General features: G+C 47.6%; 1 protein-coding gene across 9 annotated transcripts; it reads right to left on the reverse strand.

Moving 5' to 3' along the window:
* Positions 1–154: 154 nt before the first annotated feature.
* On the reverse strand, positions 155–17,117 carry LOC115536983 (leukocyte elastase inhibitor). 9 transcript variants are annotated; one of them, XM_030348499.1, is made up of 13 exons: positions 17,100–17,117; positions 10,785–11,167; positions 10,146–10,319; positions 9,651–9,771; positions 6,892–7,073; positions 5,466–5,585; positions 4,506–4,646; positions 3,986–4,103; positions 3,364–3,506; positions 2,332–2,409; positions 1,719–1,808; positions 1,289–1,469; positions 155–954 (listed from the first exon to the last, which is right to left on the reverse strand). In XM_030348499.1, exons 2-13 carry the CDS (start codon positions 10,989–10,991, stop codon positions 728–730), a joined length of 1,782 nt encoding a protein of 593 aa, XP_030204359.1. In that variant the 5' UTR covers positions 10,992–11,167; positions 17,100–17,117; the 3' UTR covers positions 155–727. The 9 variants fall into 9 exon arrangements, with proteins under 9 accessions (XP_030204359.1, XP_030204360.1, XP_030204361.1 ...); XM_030348500.1 differs by lacking the exon at positions 5,466–5,585 and having other exon boundaries at positions 17,100–17,115; XM_030348501.1 differs by lacking the exon at positions 17,100–17,117 and having other exon boundaries at positions 10,984–11,167.
* Between the last annotated feature and the right edge of the window lie 64 nt (positions 17,118–17,181).

Below are 17,181 nucleotides of genomic sequence, written 5' to 3' on the forward strand. Positions count from 1 at the left end.
TAGTAATTATTAATCAGCCTTGGTCTGAATATTGATTTGTTTTTCGTAGCTTGATCATATATGATTATTATTACTTATTTCCTAGTCAATACAAAAATCAAAATGTTGCAGCATGTTTTTCTTATTAGTTATTAAAAAGAAACATATTCGCGTGTATAAAAAAAAAAGCAATTTATTATGGGGAATAATGTCAAAGAAACTAACCACCAAAAATGTATTTCATAATTTGTTTAGTCTTTGTAAGCCAAACACAACTTCACACACTTAAAATAAAGGTTTCCCACGGTAAATAATGACATCACCTAGCATGTGAGAGAAAAGTAAACTGCATTACTGACTGAACTACTGCATTAAAGGAGTTTATGTGGAGGACTTAAAGCAGCTTAGAATGGGCCTACATATGGGTGACCTAAGGCTGGAGAGTTTCAAACCGGGGGTATACAGCGCAAGGCTAGTGTGTAAATCCATGGTTCCACTCAGTGTTAACACAACAATTAACTGGATGTGAATGCATACCACCAACATGAGTTACCTCAATACTAAAAACAAGTACATTTCAAAGCTTTGCAGCAACAACCCGGTCTGATCAAGGCAGGTCTCCTCCAGTTTAAAAGACAAGTGAACACTTTATGAATGTAGGCAAGCGCTGTGCGCTTCACATTGGAGGCTCTCACAGACACGTGTCCACCCACCCCCCCCACCCCCCCCCGCCCCCCACCCTCAGCCATCACTCAGGTGAGCTGTAGCGGCCGGCGAACAGGATGCTCTTGCTGGGGTTGTGGCGGATGAAGAAGAGGAAGGGGTGGTCGGCGACGAATTGGGGGGGTATTATGAGGCAATGATACATCTGGATGGCAGCGGTGGCGGCGGCGGCCTCGGTGCCCTCCTCGTTGACCTCCACGAAGGCCTTGTGGACCACCTTGGACAACACCAGGTCGTTGGCCGAGGACATGCCTATCGGAGAGGAGGAGGTGTTGAGGGGGTGTGGAGCTCTCTAGCACACTTGATACGGGGGCTGTGGGAGTGTTTCACTACCGCTGGCGCTGAACGAGTTTATCATTCACGACTGTGTGCTCAGCAGCCCGGGCAGTGGCAGCCGTTTATTGAATTTTTAGTTTTTTTTTTACAAATCTCTAATGTAGTTAAATGTGTCTATTGTCGTGTTTATTGTCAAGCAAATTGGAAATTCACCTTTTTTTAAAGAACACAATATGGTCCCTTCCAATAGTGTATTTTTTTAAGATATATAATACAATTGGATCACGCGATCCGGCTGTGAGGTCCCTACCAGAGAAGTCACTGAGGCCCTGGTCGAAGGCGTCCACCATGCCCATGCTGACCAGCAGGTCTTTCATGTCGTAGGTCTGCGTCATCTTGAATCGCGGCAGGCCCACATTGACTTCCCTCCGGCCCATCCTGTCTGGCTGGGTCCATTTCATGAAGGTCTCGTAGGTCAGCATCGCTTCCAGCTGAAGGAAGACAATTGGGGGTGGTGGTTGATTTGACCGTTAGCGTGTGGGGTCTGATTCCATTGCAAGTGAACCACCTGCTTTAGCTCGAATTCACTATGACATAAAAAAAGATGATTGGCTCAAAGTTCGAGGGGGAGGGGGAAGGGGTTAGATGTTTTTCTCCGGGTAACGATGACATTACAGTTCACTGCCACTTTAACCCTGGTCGTTCTTTTTACTGCGTGTACCTCTCTGCACTGTTCCTACCTTCTCCAGGCCGGTGGTGCCGTCCTCAATTTCCATAGGCAGGCAGATCAGCATGCTGAGTTCTTTGCCTTCATAGGGCAGCTCCAGGATCTTTACCAACACATTCAGAGAATTGTATTAATCCCAAAGGAAACTGTTTGTAGCAATTTCTCAAGATAGAAAAATAGTAAGATAGAAAAATGATTGGATATCATTTTTCTATCTTCTATCTTCTTGATTTTTCTATCAAATGAAACTTGAAAAAGGCCTCAGGCCGAAACGTTGTTCATTACAATATTATTCGGCATCTGAACAAGAGTGTGCGGTTTCTCTTAACCTGTCTTTATCACGTACACGATACTGTCACCAGCACCTCGAAAAAGCTATTAAGAATTGGTGTGCGTTGGATTTCTCAACAAATGGATATCAAACATTAACATATTTATTTTTTTATTTAAATAAAATGTATGGAATCAGTGCCCAGTATGACATTGTAATTATTCTGAAATAAAGAGGATTGCAGAAGTTACAGAAAATAAAGAATGAGCTTGGTGTACCACAAACCTAGCTGAACAATTAACACTGAATATTCGGCTGATAACCACTGATAGTTTAAATAGTACAACGGGGTCACCTGGCAATTCGCCTCACGAATGAGGGCAAATGGGAACCTTGCTTTGTGGTACATCATCTTCACTTTCTTAGTGTCATTCTGAGGGTAAAACAAAAGACGAGCAGGGTTATGCATTCATAATATATATTTCTTATTTATAATATTAATAATATTTTTAGGTAATTGGGAGAAGGCTTGTGCATGCATTTTTATTATGTGCATTCAGCATATGTATTAAAAGAAATGTGTGTATATTAATGCATATATGCATATCTATTAACAGAAAACACATATTGCCATGCTCATGGATTTTTCCTCAAGGGATTCTAGCTGCTATTTTAAAAGCCTTGCATCCCCCGAAATTAGAATGAACTACAACAAGTGAAAACAAATGGAAATGTTGGTTTTGTAGAGAATACAAATGGTCGGGTTGTTGGTCCAAAGAAAAACTGTACAGAAGCAATATGTGTGCATTGTCCTCTGCTAATTTGATCCATAGTATGAGATCAAGGTAGCCTGCATCCTGCATTGCCATTTAAGGGAGTTTCTGCTCCTCTTTTGATTGCTAAGGTTAGAGGGTTTCATAACTGTATAGCCTGCGAAGGCCTTTGGGACTGTAACTGTAACTAAACACTGGTCAAACATATTTGACTTGACTAGTCTTGACGTGGCACACTCCGGTCAATAAGATCTGATCTAAGGTGTGGCTTGCCATATGTCTCTTTCTAATCACAAGGATGATGAACGCTTAGACAAAACAGAAATTATGTTTCTTAGTAGATGTATGGAGATCAATTCTCGGTTCACCTAACATATTTATCCCCCTTTTCGCAGACACCTGAAGCTTGTTATGAAATATAAACTTCTCACAAATGTTCCACATCTCTGACTCAAATCCCAACCGGACACTATAACGTTTCCCAGGCATGGAGGGCTGGCTGTTGCAAGTCATAGCCTGCAATCTGCAACCATTAGGTTGAGTTGTGGTGGGTGTCAGTGCCAAGATGGCAGTGGTGAACTGGCCCACCCATGGCTCTGGTCTTGCAGCGCTACCTTGTTCAGTTTGAAGGCAGTATCCTTGGTGGCTTCCTCCTTAAACTGCTCGTCCCACTTTCCCTTGAAGTAGATGGCATTGACCAGCACCAACCTGGTCAGCGAGTCAACCACACCAGGTACCAACAGGTCCTTGATTTTATCTAGGTGAACAAAGACAAAGAATCAAAAGAAGGAAAGAAAATGCAGCATTTTGGTGGAAACTTCCAATTTAATGTGTAAGGTCGCAATGTGTAAGAATGAACCCCTCCCAGTGAGTATACGGGGACGTTCAGAATGCTAAAACTCAATGACAGGGTTCTGTTCACTCACTGGATGGGAAACTGAGTGATGCAAACTAGCATAGCTCAGCTGGCTCAGGGATTTTTTGAGTGTCAAGAGATTCTTGTTAACCAGGAGAGAGGTATAGGCTGGCTAGAATTTAAATAATTTATTTTATATCAGGTATAACATAATAACATTATTGAAACCACTATTGATAACATTGTCAGGGTAGCTTTAAACTACCAACTAGTTGAAATGTAACACATTGCGACTTCAAGATAACACAATAAGAGACACACGTACTACTCGCACACATACGAGTAGTGTGTTTGTTTGCATATGTGTGTTTGTGTCCCACCTTGTGTCTGTTTCTCCACCCAGGTGTTTATCTCCACCCTGGCCTCCTCTGCCTTGGCTTGGAAGTCCACAGATTGGAGGTCTGCCTGGTAGTACTTCCTGGTTTCATCCAGGAACTCCTGGAAACATTCAACCAATCCCCCAAATGTAGCATAACACAATCAATTGCATAATACCTATAAATGGAGGATGAATAGGTCCTGGTCATGTATGGAAAGTCACATGATGAGATGATGGGCCTCTCGATTTTTCTTTTTATTGACGTATTCATGCCATCATTCATCAATGATGCCATTAGTGCTGGGCAACAATTAAATATGATAATTTATCGTCTCTGAGTTGTGTTCTGATTCCACATAGGCATGAATATGCAGACGTAAAACCGGACTGAACAGTTTTTTTGAGTGTTAACTAATTACGAGTAGAAATGAGAAGTAAAAATAAAGACAAAATACCTACCATACCTTAAATTACTGTACAGAAAGAAGAATAGAACTGCATTTCTGAGATTGAATCCTCACCTGAACAAACTGGTAAGTCTTCTCTCCATACAGCCTGTTGGCCAGACTGAGGGAGTACAGCGCGTCTGGCTTGTTCAGCTCGCTCAGCAGTTTGGAGAAGCTGGCGTTGATGTCCTCTTCGCCCTTCTGATGTTGCAGCGCCTACATCGTACAGAGTATGTGTGTGGGGAGGGGAGGGGAGGGGGAGAAACAGAACGTAAGACCACTGTCTGAGAGAGGAGAGGATGCGTGAGATATTGCCGCATCCCCTGTCCACAAGCGAGATGATGCACAGCCGCTTTCCACCACCCGAATGCTCAAACAAAACAGGCTAGAACGTAGTAAGTAGCAGCAAGAAATGTAATGCTACTGCCATTGACTTTGAAAGAACCCACAGGCAGAGTCAAACTTTTGCTAGCCTTAAGGAAAATGACAGAGAGGGAAATTGTAGAAATATGTCAATATATGTCAATATATTATTTAGAAGAGGTATGGCATAATACACATCTTGCTTAGTACACTTCTAAGGCAGTAACTTAGGTGAGACTGAAGTCTTCACCAGCTCAATCGGTCTAGCAATAACAACGATTAGCGCTTCCAGTATTTTTCTTACAGAAACAGCAAGAAAGAAATTAAACAACAGTCAAACACAGCATACACACTCAACAAGTCCCGCATTGGGAATGAAGGCATCCCATTAGTAAAGAAGCAGCCTTGTTACACAGCATCCCATCGCATCTCATAACATCCCAGAACTTCCCCACTGGCTCTCTGGCCTCTTGACCTGCAGCCCGTTCAAAAGACATGCGCACAACGTCATAGCAGTGCAACGGAAGAGAAGAAGGAGCCGTGTTATTTCCCTGGGGATAATAACCCTTTTGTTGACTCCAAAAGACCCTGACAAGCCACCTGTTAGTTTAACTTAATTAAGCTAGGGGCAACATCCGTAATGGCCCCGTTTGAGGCTTTGGCTCCTGGTACCATCCTCTTGAGCAGAAACGGTGGCAGAAAGGTGGTGGGCGCCCTCTGCTGCATCTGCATCTGTGCCAGTGCTGGAAGAGCCTGCTGCTGGGGTCCCTCTGCCTCGGAGAAGCAGAGCACCTGGGGGGGTTCAGCAGGGACTTGTGGTCACGAGGACGGCTGGGGAGGTCAGCTGTGTGCACACTGTGTGTGGTGTGGCATGCATTAACATGCAAAAAAAAACTGTTAAGGTCAAGAGGATGGCTGTGCAGTTCAACAGTGTGCCAGCTTGTGTGTGTGTGTGTGTGTGTGTGTGTGTGTGTGTGTGTGTGTGTGTGTGTGTGTGTGTGTGTGTGTGTGTGTGTGTGTGTGTGTGTGTGTGTGTGTGTGTGTGTGTGTGTGTGTGTGTGTGTGTGTGTGTGGTTGCTCATGAGTATTTGCAAGCACACATGCATGTGAAAAAAAAAGAAAATACCCTGTCAATAGCCTGAGGTGTGTTCAACCCTCAATGTTGGTGGACAGGTTAAGGACCAGGGCCGTCGTACTGCGGGTGTAAGGTGGACAGCTGTGGGGGGGGGGGTCCAAGGCAGAGGGGGGCCCATGGGAATAAAAAAAAAAAAAATCATCTTTAGACTTTTCTACCGCCCCCTAGTGGCAGCGGCAAAATGCCGCCAGGCCACGTCCCATAATTTGGTGCGACGGCCCTGTTAATGACCAATGTCGGTCACTGTGTTTTACTCCATTCAACTCCTCGGGAGGATTCCGGTGACTCAAAGCCCCTCCTTGCATTCATCATCACATACGTTTCTCTGTCAGTCTTTCTTTTTTTTTTACACATTCACATTAAGGCACACATGGCTTCTTTTACTACCGTCAACGGACGATAAGGAGAGGGAAGCTCTGAAAACCAACTAGAAAGAGAACACGTCCATACACCAAGGTCTAAGCCCACGATTGTGCAAGACACCTGAACTTAGCACAATCCAAGGTAAGAGAAAATACAAGATCCATACAAACAATTTATATGCACACTAGCCACAGAATTTAAGGGCATTTGTTGGCTTCAAGAATGGTACTGCATTAATACTCTACTTTATCTACTTTAACATACTGTCAAGCATGCTGTTAAGCATCCTTGATGTTTAAGAGCTTGCATCGACTATTAGGCCGACAGTAAAACGTAAATGATACAGGAAATCAGTTAATCCCCCGTTACCCCCATTGTCCCTTCCATTTGGGAACATGTTTGATAAATATGTTTTATTTCGCTTGTTTCATTATACTATTATACCGTACTCAACAAGAATGTTGCGATATGCCTTTACCAACTTAATTACGCTTAACTTATGGAATAAACCCATACATTTACTGTGTAATTGGTTAGATGTGAACTCAACATAATATTCAGAATACACCCACTTCGAATGGTGCGTGCGTGCGTGTATACCTCTGACATCTGTGTGGAGGTGTTGCCCCGTGCACCCAGCAGCACCATGGCCAAGGCCGAAGAGATGCTGAGAGGAGAGTAGAAGACATTGCCAGACTTGTTTTCCTCCGTGATCTTTTTGAACAAGGCCAGGGTAAAGGTGGTGTTGGCCTCGGTCAAAGGGGTTGAGGATGCCATTGTGTCTGATACAAAGAAAGAAACGTGGGAGAATAATGAAACATTAACTGTGTTGTATCCATTATGTCCGGAATTCACAAAATGCCCTGTCGGTCAAACATAAAAGAGGAAGAGGAACACAAGAAAAAACGCATACAAGTGAACAGTGCGAAGTTTTCCTTGATACCATCATTTGAATAGCCCTTGTTACAAACGTACTGCTGAAATTTCAATTTGCAACATTGCAAAGTGAACAAGCTTGCAAACGCATCCTGCGTGACACATTTCAGCATCAATCTCACGCTCACGTAGGCTATGTAATGCAAAATAGCCGATCTTAAAAAAAACAAACAAAAACTTTTTCCGTTCGTTGATCACTCACTAGACCGCACAATATATAGGAAACATCCTCGGTAGATCAGTCTATATATCTATTCGGACCGACCGCGCACCTTGACAAAAGGTTATTCTATTTTCATTGTTATAACTTTTGCAAATTTTATTGAGGAATTCATTGTCACTTTGCACATTAAAATACACTTGGAATAAAGGAGTAAAAATATGGTTAACGGTTGTCAAAAATGTTCGCCGCGCGCGTCCACTGATATTTTGCAGTCTCACTCCAGCCAAAGTACGTGGCAAGCCTCAGTAATTGTTTTGAATAGGCTATATTACTTCAGCATTTCACATGTCAGGAAGTGTTACCTATTCTGATCCAACGTTGTTATTTGTAATGTATTCAAACTGCGACACACTTACACACTAGCTTTAAACAATCTAAAAAAACATAATAAATAAACCAAACTTAAAAATATTTAAAGCCATGGATTACTCTTTCAACGGCATACCAATCAGTGTGTTCCTGTCCTTGACAAGCGACCAGTAAGAGAAGAGTCTTTATAGATAATGTCGATGGTATTCGGAAACGCCCACAAACTTTTGCTCAAGCCTAAGCAATTTTTGGCCAACGCCAAAGAGTAGGCCTACTTCCTGAATTGTCTTTGGGTTTCGAGTTCTACGGCAAGCCGATTGGGGAAAATACCTTACGCAGGTAACGGTTTATTGTTTGAAAGGATACTACGCAATGCTTTATACTAAGATTTTCTATGTGTGCCAACTGTCTATCCAAATACAATAGGCAGCTGTGAATCGTTTTACCTTTTACCATGTAGTGAGTGATTTGCAGCTAATCATGAAGGGAGCAGCAAATAACCAGAGTTGAAAACTCAGAAAACCACTAATACAACTAGAAGTCTATTCAGAATACAAGTTTAGTTTCTGAGTAGACCTTTATTTATAAAACATAGATCATCGAACTCCGCCTGAGGGGGAGAGCGTCAGCACAGGCGTCAGCATCCGTTTGGAAAGGAGAGAGGAACAAATAGTGTCATCTATATCTCACACACACACACACACACACACACACACACACACACACACACACACACACACACACACACACACACACACACACACACACACACACACACACACACACACACACACACACACACACACACACACACACACACACACACACACACACTAAACTGTTTCCAGTTTAGTTAAACTTGAACTGAAAAAAAAAGTGTTGGTGTGATACTTACATTTTTTTCAACATCAATGATTACAATGTAAATATAAACTACAGTCAACGATGAGAGATAATGCAGGAGATACACATTAGTTACAATTGTAAATGCATGATCAACAATGAAATACACGTGATGTTGAATTAGGGTTAAGGAGTGGATAGTGAATTTTGGACAACAATGGACTTGATGAAGCTTTGGGGCTACTCTTCTCTGGAAATGATACTCCCTTCTTTGGGAATTATACTGGGTCAAGAGTCTCCTGGATTGTGATTATTATAACATTCCTGAGGCACAAATCATGTCAAAGAACGCAAAGTAATGGTACTGTAACAACAAAAGCCTTTTTATTTATAGTTCATACTTTGGGAATCGCATCAAGACAAATCTGATTGGCCAATCAGCTAACCCATCCATCCTGGGCAGTGTTCCTACAAAGCTCTTGCCTTTTGACATATGCACAGAGCTGAAATCTATTTACATTTTTAGCGTGTCAATTTGTTTGAAATGACATGAAATACATTTTGTTGTATGTACTGTTGTATATATGTTTAATAAACAATACACACAATGAAGAAATGATTAAGAGTACATCTTTCACACACACACACACACACACACACACACACACACACACACACACACACACACACACACACACACACACACACACACACACACACACACACACACACACACACACACGTTATGTCTTTTTCACTGATCCAAGCACTGCAGTACCAAAATGTGAAGCAACTTGTAATTTGAGTAACTTTGTAACAAAGTACTTTTTTACTCTTAGGTTTTCCAATTGGAACATTTACTTTTAGTGGTTAGATTTTGAAGGAAGTAATTGTACTTTAACTTGAGTATAGTTTTTCAGTACTCTACCCACCACTGGTTAAACTGTGGACTTGGTGTAAACAATACGACTTTGATGGTGTGAACTCAACCATGTCTTCCATTTACAGTATGCAAGTCAACAACAGGTTGTCTCTGAGTCCAACCCACCTTCTAGACACAGCAGTGTACACAGTACTAGGGCCGTCAGTATGGACTCGGCATTGCCCCGGCTGGAGACGCCCATGGGCAAGGGGTTGAGAAGCCACAGGGAGCAGACACGACATGCAAACTGGTGACAGATCAAAAATTAAATAACAAAGAGTTGGTTGTTCCCTATCATCATTAAGAAAGATCCTGATTGATGAGATTCTTCTCATCATTCATCATGATTCTTCTAGTAAAAGCCTTTTGTGGCTGTGGCTGTGTAAAGTAGCATACTACACAAAAATCACCTTGCTTGACCACGGCAAACCAATTTAAATTACAGATGTTCTGATACTCTTTTTACTTCCGATTCTGATTCCGGAACTCGCCCGATACCGAGTATATGCCGCTACAGCATCGAGCAGTAACTACTAATAGCACTTTTTCTTATTGAAGGGTTATGTATCAGTAATTTCTGATACTGGTATCGTTATCTGAACAACTCTTATTTAAACGGACCTCTGAGCTGATCCCCCGCAGGCAGAGGTACTGGTAGATGAGCAAGCCTGTCAGCACATCACAGAGGATGAAGAGGATCTTCCCGAACGTGAAGTTCAGGTAGATGTTGGGAGTGAGAATCCAGGCCAGGACAGGAGTGTAACGGTATGTTGATCTGTTGTATGGCGACTCGCCCTGTGTGAAAAACACAACAGCAGCACCGAACACGACACAAACACATTATGTACAGCAAAAGCCATTATCACTTGTGTCATTATTGTGGTGGCAACTACGTTGGTTGTAAGATGTATGTGTATCAATGTATAGTGGTATTTGTATTTTATGAATTGCCATATCTGTATTGTATTGTGGTTTTATGATATTGAAAACTGTATTGCGTTATTAGGTGTATTTTATTGTATTTTCATATAGGTCATGTATTGTGGTTCTATGATTCGATTTTCGTTCTATTTTAATACATGTCTAATCAGACAGTTGAAAATGATCAATACCCCTGTTGGAACTGTGTTGATTTGCACAGTCCATGCCAAATCAAATTCAAACATTTGATAGATCAAACCCCTTTGGTACCTTGCATCTGAAAATAATGACTTTTCCGAGTCACATGTTGCATAACTGATACACTACAACCACACATACCGATATACAAGATGAGAGATGACAAGTCTGCTTATGTTGATGAGGATACCTCGCAGCATCGGTAAACACGTGATAGTCGATGTCTGTGTATTTCACCTCCATGGTTCTGTCCTGGTAGTCGCCATAAATTACCAAAGCGAGTCGTATAATAAAAGAAGCGGGGAAAAGGATATGTTTCTTTGTAATCCATGATGTATACCTTTCCATCTTTACAGCAGGTCATACGATTTATGGTTCAAATTGAACTCGAAGCAGCAATGCGAAGTAGTGGATGCTGGATGAATGTCCGATTATGTTTTCCTTTTCTATAAACTTCATTTTAAGCAATGTTTAAATTTACATTTACGGAGAAAAAAAAAGTTTTGAAAGTGCGTCTTCTAGTTCTATTTCATGTAGGCTACGCCGTCTAGGCTTCGCCTTATGGGCTTGTCCCGTGCGCGCGCCCGCGCGCGCTGAAAATTCAAACTATGCACCTATCAGCGTGGGCACCGCCCACATTTCCCACGGTATCGTGTCTATATAACGCGGTGTATACCGTCGCTCATCCTCCCTTTTCTTTCAGCACTTGTGCTTATCAGCGAGAAATTGAGAACTACTATTAAGAAGATGAGAACTTCAACACGGATCTCCCAAGCCGGTGGCAGCGGCTCGGGCGAGGCCGCGGACAAACGGCCCTTTTCAGGGCCACCTGAGAGCGCTCCTAGAGCTAGGTCCTTTTCAGGACTCCTATGCGCCTCCTGTCCCGCCTCCCTGGCACCGGGTGACGGGCACTTGGCGTGCTTTTGGTGCCTCGGCGCCGACCACGCCGCGGCTGCTATGGCGGCCCCCGTCTCCTGTGTCGCCTGCCGGGAGCTGCCTGAAGAGGGGATCCTCTCCAGGCATCTCTTCTTTTCCCCTGCGGTGGAAATGGCTGACGCCATCGACCTATTCGGACCTGACGTCGACGATGGCATCATCGACGCCTCCCTGGACGACGTCTTCGGCGACTCGGCGTCCGGTTTTTCCCGCTCTCGGGTTACAACCGCCACCGTCATACAACACGAGGGTCCGCGCCGGATGACCGATCTCTTCCGGGAGATCATGGGTGAGGCGGCGGCCATCAAAGGGATTCCCATGCCGGCCCCGCCTCTCGCCCCCGTATCTGACGATATGCAGGGCGAGTGCTTTCGCACCCCATCTTTTTCCCGGCGGGTTACCCAGTGCCCCTTGTTCCCGCCTTTGCAGCACTTGTTTATTGCTGCCGGTGAGGACCCTTCGACCCTGAAGGCTCCGGTAAGATCCTACACGGATTTCACCAACGTGGAGGGGTGGGCCGATGCTCAGGCGAGGGGGATCCCTCGTCTGGAGCCTCCCCTGGCAGCGCTTCTCTGTCCGGGCGCCGGATGGCTCCTTAACGAAAAGCCGCTGCCCCCCGACCGCCTCCAGAAGCAGATTGTCGGCCTAACGGACAGGGTGTTCGTTTGTGCCTCTCAATCCGCGGCGGCGGTCAACAACATCGCCCTGCTCTCCTCTGCCATGGTCTCCTTGTCGGCTGACAGGGAGGCCTACGGCCCGGAGGAAGCCGCGAGATGGCTGGCGGTTTCCCGCTTTTCCAGCGCCATCCTCCAGTTATGCCAGCCGATAGCCGTTTCGGCCGGCCAGCATATGGCGTGGGCTACCATGATTCAAAGGGTCATATGGCTCTCCCACACTGCGGTGCCGGAACGAGAGCGGGCCAGCCTCGTCCAGGGTCCACTAGCGCCGGATGGCCTATTTGGTCCCAGGTTCTCCGAGGTGCTCGCGCACCAGCAGTCAGTCCGTGAGGATCGTTCCCGGTTCGGGACGATTCTCACGGGCTCCTCCCGCCAGCAGGCTGAGAGGAAGCGGGGTCTAGGCCGGTCCCAGCGTTCCATGGGGCCGCCTCCGACTCCAGCCCCGGTGCAGCAGCCGCAGCCGCCGCGCACGGGGAGAGCAGCAGCGCCACGGACCGGGAAGTTCCGGACGCTTGCTCCTACTTTTTCTTTCCCTATTAAAGAAAAGAGTAAAGACCGTTCGGCCGAACGGCAGTACATGGTACCTAAAGAGCGATATTCCCCAGGCCACCTGCGCCCTACGCTTGTGGTGCGCTCCTCCATGTTGCCTCTTTCCCCCTCTCAGCCCGGTGGCTGTAGGGTGGCGGTCGGACGGCGTGTTCACATGGCCTCTGGTTCACCTGCTTCTAAGAAGCGGCGTCCCTTGGAGCCTCGTGGACGGATCAGAGACTCGTTGCACGGTCTCCTGGTTCCCCACATTATAGGTGAGGAGATGGGTCCGCGCGCTGTGGCTACAGCCTGCGGACAGCGCATGCGCACAGGTGCTGCGGCCGGACGGCTCGCTCCCTGTTCAGCGGGCACGAGCGCGACGTCTAGACAGCTCGTTGTTTTTACAACTGCTAGTTGTGGTACGTCTCCTACGCTCGCTGAGCCTCCTCCCTTTCGTGGGAAGCCCCCCTTGGTCCACACGCAGTGTGAAGGCGGTAGGGGCAGAGGAATACGGGTTATTCCTGGACGGTCTTCCTCAGCTGTCGGCTCGCCCTCTCTCCAACCGCTATGCGTGTTGGCAAGAGCGGTGCGTTCTGCCATCGTGGTTGGACACCACGTTGAGATGGGGCCATCCCATACAGTTCAAGCGTCGTCCCCCACCCTTTACGGGGTTGGTGGAGACCACGCTACGGGACCCGGCTGCGAGCACGGCTCTGGCAGCAGAGGTGGCACGTCTCTTGGTAAAGGGGGCCATCACTGTCGTTCCCCCCCACGAGTCTCACCTAGGTTTTTATTCCCGCTACTTCCTGGTTTCCAAGAAGTCAGGGGAAATGAGACCTATTCTGGATCTTCGCGTGTTCAACAGATTCGTTGCCACGAGGAAGTTCAGAATGCTCACGGTCGGAGCATTGTTCCGGTGTGTGAGAGAGGACGATTGGTTCACATCCCTGTATCTCAAGGATGCTTACTTCCACGTCCCTGTTCGGCAGGCGCACAGGAAGTTTCTCCGCTTTGCCTTTATGGGGATGGCGTACGAGTACCAGTGTCTGCCGTTCGGCTATTCCCTGGCGCCGCGCACCTTCTCGAAGTGTGTGGAGACGGCGTTGGAACCGCTCAGACGTCAGGGAAAGAGGATTCTCTTCTACCTAGACGATCTGCTTATTCTGAGCAACTCAGAAGGGACACCATGTTGGTGATAAACCATCTCTCCTTCCTGGGTTTTGCCATCAACTGGGAGAAGAGCTCCCCGCTCCCCAGCCGGCAGACAGTCTACTTGGGGCTTTGCCTAGACTCAGCCACCATGACTGCGATGCTTTCGCCTCCTCGGCGAGACGCCATCCTGTCGGCGCTCTCCCGTTTTCACGTTCGCAGAAACGTGACCGCACTGTCCACCATGCGCCTGTTGGGGCTGATGGCAGCTGCCCACCCCGTGGTCCCCCTGGGTCTGCTTTTTATGCGCAGACTCCAGCGGTGGTTTGCTCGCCAACGGTTGGACCCCAGGCGACACAAGCTCAGGGTGCTCCTCGTCCCCCGTTCGGTGTCGCCAGACCTGGAATATTGGAAAGGACCCTCCGCCCTTCTCAAGGGTTCCACTGGGCAGGGTGGCGTCCTACGTAGTGGTCTTCACGGACGCCTCGTTGACGGGTTGGGGAGGAACGTGCCTCTCTCACTCGGTCGGAGACGAGTGGCGCACGCCCCCTACAGCACACATAAATGTGTTGGAGCTCGACGCTGTGAGGAAAGTGCTGTTGCATTTCTTTCACCTGGTGCGCGGCCGCCACGTTCTGATCAGGACAGACAGCGTGTCGGCGGCGGCGTACATCAACAGACAGGGGGGAGTCCGCTCCCCTGCTCTCCACCGAAAGGCGGTCGAGCTCTGGCTTTGGGCTCATCAGTATCTCCGCAGTCTGAGAGCCCTGCATATCGCGGGCGCCCAGAACTTTGGGGCGGACCTCATGTCTCGAGGCGGTCCCCGCCGAGACGAGTGGCGGTTACATCCCGACATTGTCAGACTGATCTGGCAGAGGTTCGGGACAGCGCAGGTGGACCTCTTCGCGTCCCGGGAGAACACGCACTGCAGGTGGTGGTTCTCCCTCAGCCCTCGGGATCTTCCCCCGTTGGGGGTAGATGCGTTGGCACACACACCTTGGCCGCGGACTCTCTTGTATGCGTTTCCCCCGCTCCAGCTGATCCTTCCTCTTCTGGAACGGGTCAGACAGGAGAGACTGTCCCTGATATTAGTGGCCCCGGAGAACCGTGCAGCTCTGTGGTTTCCAGAGCTTGCCGCGCTCTCGCGGTCGGCGCCTTGGCCAGTACCATTCAGGCCGGATGCGCTTTCACAGGCCCACGGGACGGTGCACCACCCGCCCGATGTCTCGGGACGGCTGTTGGTTTGGCTCCTGAGAGGTTGATCCTGCAGGGCAAAGGTTTGCCTGAGACGGTTATCAACACTATTCAGAGTGCTCGTGCGCCTTCTACTTCTTCCCTCTATGCGGCGAAGTGGTGCGCCTTCTCTAATTGGTGTGAGACGAACCACGCTGTCCCATCTCAATGCGAGGTGGGAAGCGTGCTTTCGTTTCTGCAAAACGTATTGGAAAAAGGTTTGGCCTTCTCCACTATCAAGGTCTATGCGGCAGCCGTTTCGGCTGGCCATGCAGGCTGTGATGGTGGACCGATCTTCAGCCATCCACTGGTCAAGAGATTCTTGCGTGGGGCTAGACGGGTTAGGCCTGTTTCACGCGTGCTTACACCACGCTGGGATCTCCCCACCGTGTTGCGCGGATTGTCCAGGGATCCTTTCGAGCCTCTCTCCCAGGCCCCTTTGGATGCCCTGTCATTCAAGACGGCGCTCTTGTTGGCCTTGGTTTCTGCCAAGCGGGCCGGTGAGCTAACCGCTCTGTCTGTCAGCCCGAGTTGCTTGTTGCTAAACGAGGACAGCTCCTTCGCGTTGCTCAGACCTAATCCTGCGTTCCTCCCGAAGAACATTAATAGTTCTTTTCGGTCGAGGGATATTGTGCTTAAGGCTTTTCACCCCCCGCCTCATTCTAGTGAGGCGGAGGCGGAGTTGCATCTCCTGTGCCCGGTTCGGGCGTTGGCTATGTACGTGAATCGCTCGGCAGCGTTCCGCTCCACACAACAGTTGTTTGTGTGTTATAGCGACGCTAGCAGGGGCCGCGCTCTCTCTAAGCAGCGGTTTTCTCGCTGGGTATGTGAGGGTGTTTGCCTAGCCTACTCTCGGCAGGGCTTGGCGCCACCGTTGGGCGTTAAAGCTCACTCCACACGGAGCGTGGCCGCTTCAACGGCTCTACTCAAGGGCGTTTCGGTGGAAGACATCTGCGCGGCTGCGTCTTGGTCTTCCCCCGGCCCCTTTGTCCGTTTTTACATGTTAGACATGTCCAGGGGCTCACTCTGCAACTCTGTGCTAGAGTCCGGGACCCCTTTTACGGCTTAAGAATATAGACATGTTCTTTAAAGCGGCGTGGTTGGATTTCCTCTCGCCGGCTGGCGAGTTGGTCTTGATTACCAGTCTCTTACTCTCCCACCTTTTTTCAAATGAAAAACAAGGCTAGGGGGTTTTCTATTGGCTCGCCAATTGTCTGGTGGTTTTGTTTACCAGTGAGGCACTCCCGCCGTTTTCTTCAAATAAGAAACGGCCGAGAGAGTCCCATTATTGAAGAGCCGAATTCCGTAGCTCCGCCCCCGGTGGTAGCGGACCTAATGGGAACCGTGTTGCTCTGGTTTTCTTTTCCTTTTCATGGGTTCCATGAAGCACGGAATAGAGCCGGAGTCTTTACAGACTCACTTTTTTCTCCCTTGATCATTGCCTTGCTTGATCTAGGAGGAATTAGTTTTTATAAAGCTGTTGTGTTTTACACTTCCTTGGCTTTTTGAGTCTTAATGTGCTCTGTAGACTTAGGTCGTTTTGACTGGGGTCCAGCAGGAGTACATTGATCGGGCTCCGCTCGCAGCTTCACCTTAGCCCATAAGGCGAAGCCTAGACGGCGTAGCCTACATGAAATAGAACGATAGTTATGTTATTATAACTCTAGTTCTATGATTGTAGGCGTAGCCGTCTAGTTTCCCACCTGCTGTACCCTCCAAATGCTGAAAGAAAAGCGTGGAGGATGAGCGACGGTATACACCGCGTTATATAGACACGATACCGTGGGAAATGTGGGCGGTGCCCACGCTGATAGGTGCATAGTTTGAATTTTCAGCGCGCGCGGGCGCGCGCACGGGACAAGCCCATAAGGCGAAGCCTAGACGGCTACGCCTACAATCATAGAACTAGAGTTATAATAACATAACTATCGTTTCAGTGTAAGCATGTTGATGGTTGAACCTGGAACCCGGAAATGAGATACGGTTTTTATGTGACGTAGAGGGTTGCCAGGTTT

The sequence above is a fragment of the Gadus morhua genome, chromosome 23 (genome assembly GCF_902167405.1).
Source record: "Gadus morhua chromosome 23, gadMor3.0, whole genome shotgun sequence".
Taxonomy (NCBI): Eukaryota; Metazoa; Chordata; class Actinopteri; order Gadiformes; family Gadidae; genus Gadus; species Gadus morhua.

What these genes read in the sequence shown, in the direction of transcription:
- LOC115536983 (XM_030348499.1), bottom strand. Translation starts at nt 10,991, where the DNA reads ATGGAAAGGTATACATCATGGATTACAAAGAAACATATCCTTTTCCCC. An exon ending in CTGCCTTCAAACTGAACAAG is followed by an intron (nt 2,410 to 3,363) that starts GTAGCGCTGCAA and finishes TTTTACCCTCAG; the next exon opens with AATGACACTAAGAAAGTGAA. An exon ending in GCACCACCGGCCTGGAGAAG is followed by an intron (nt 1,470 to 1,718) that starts GTAGGAACAGTG and finishes GTCTTCCTTCAG; the next exon opens with CTGGAAGCGATGCTGACCTA.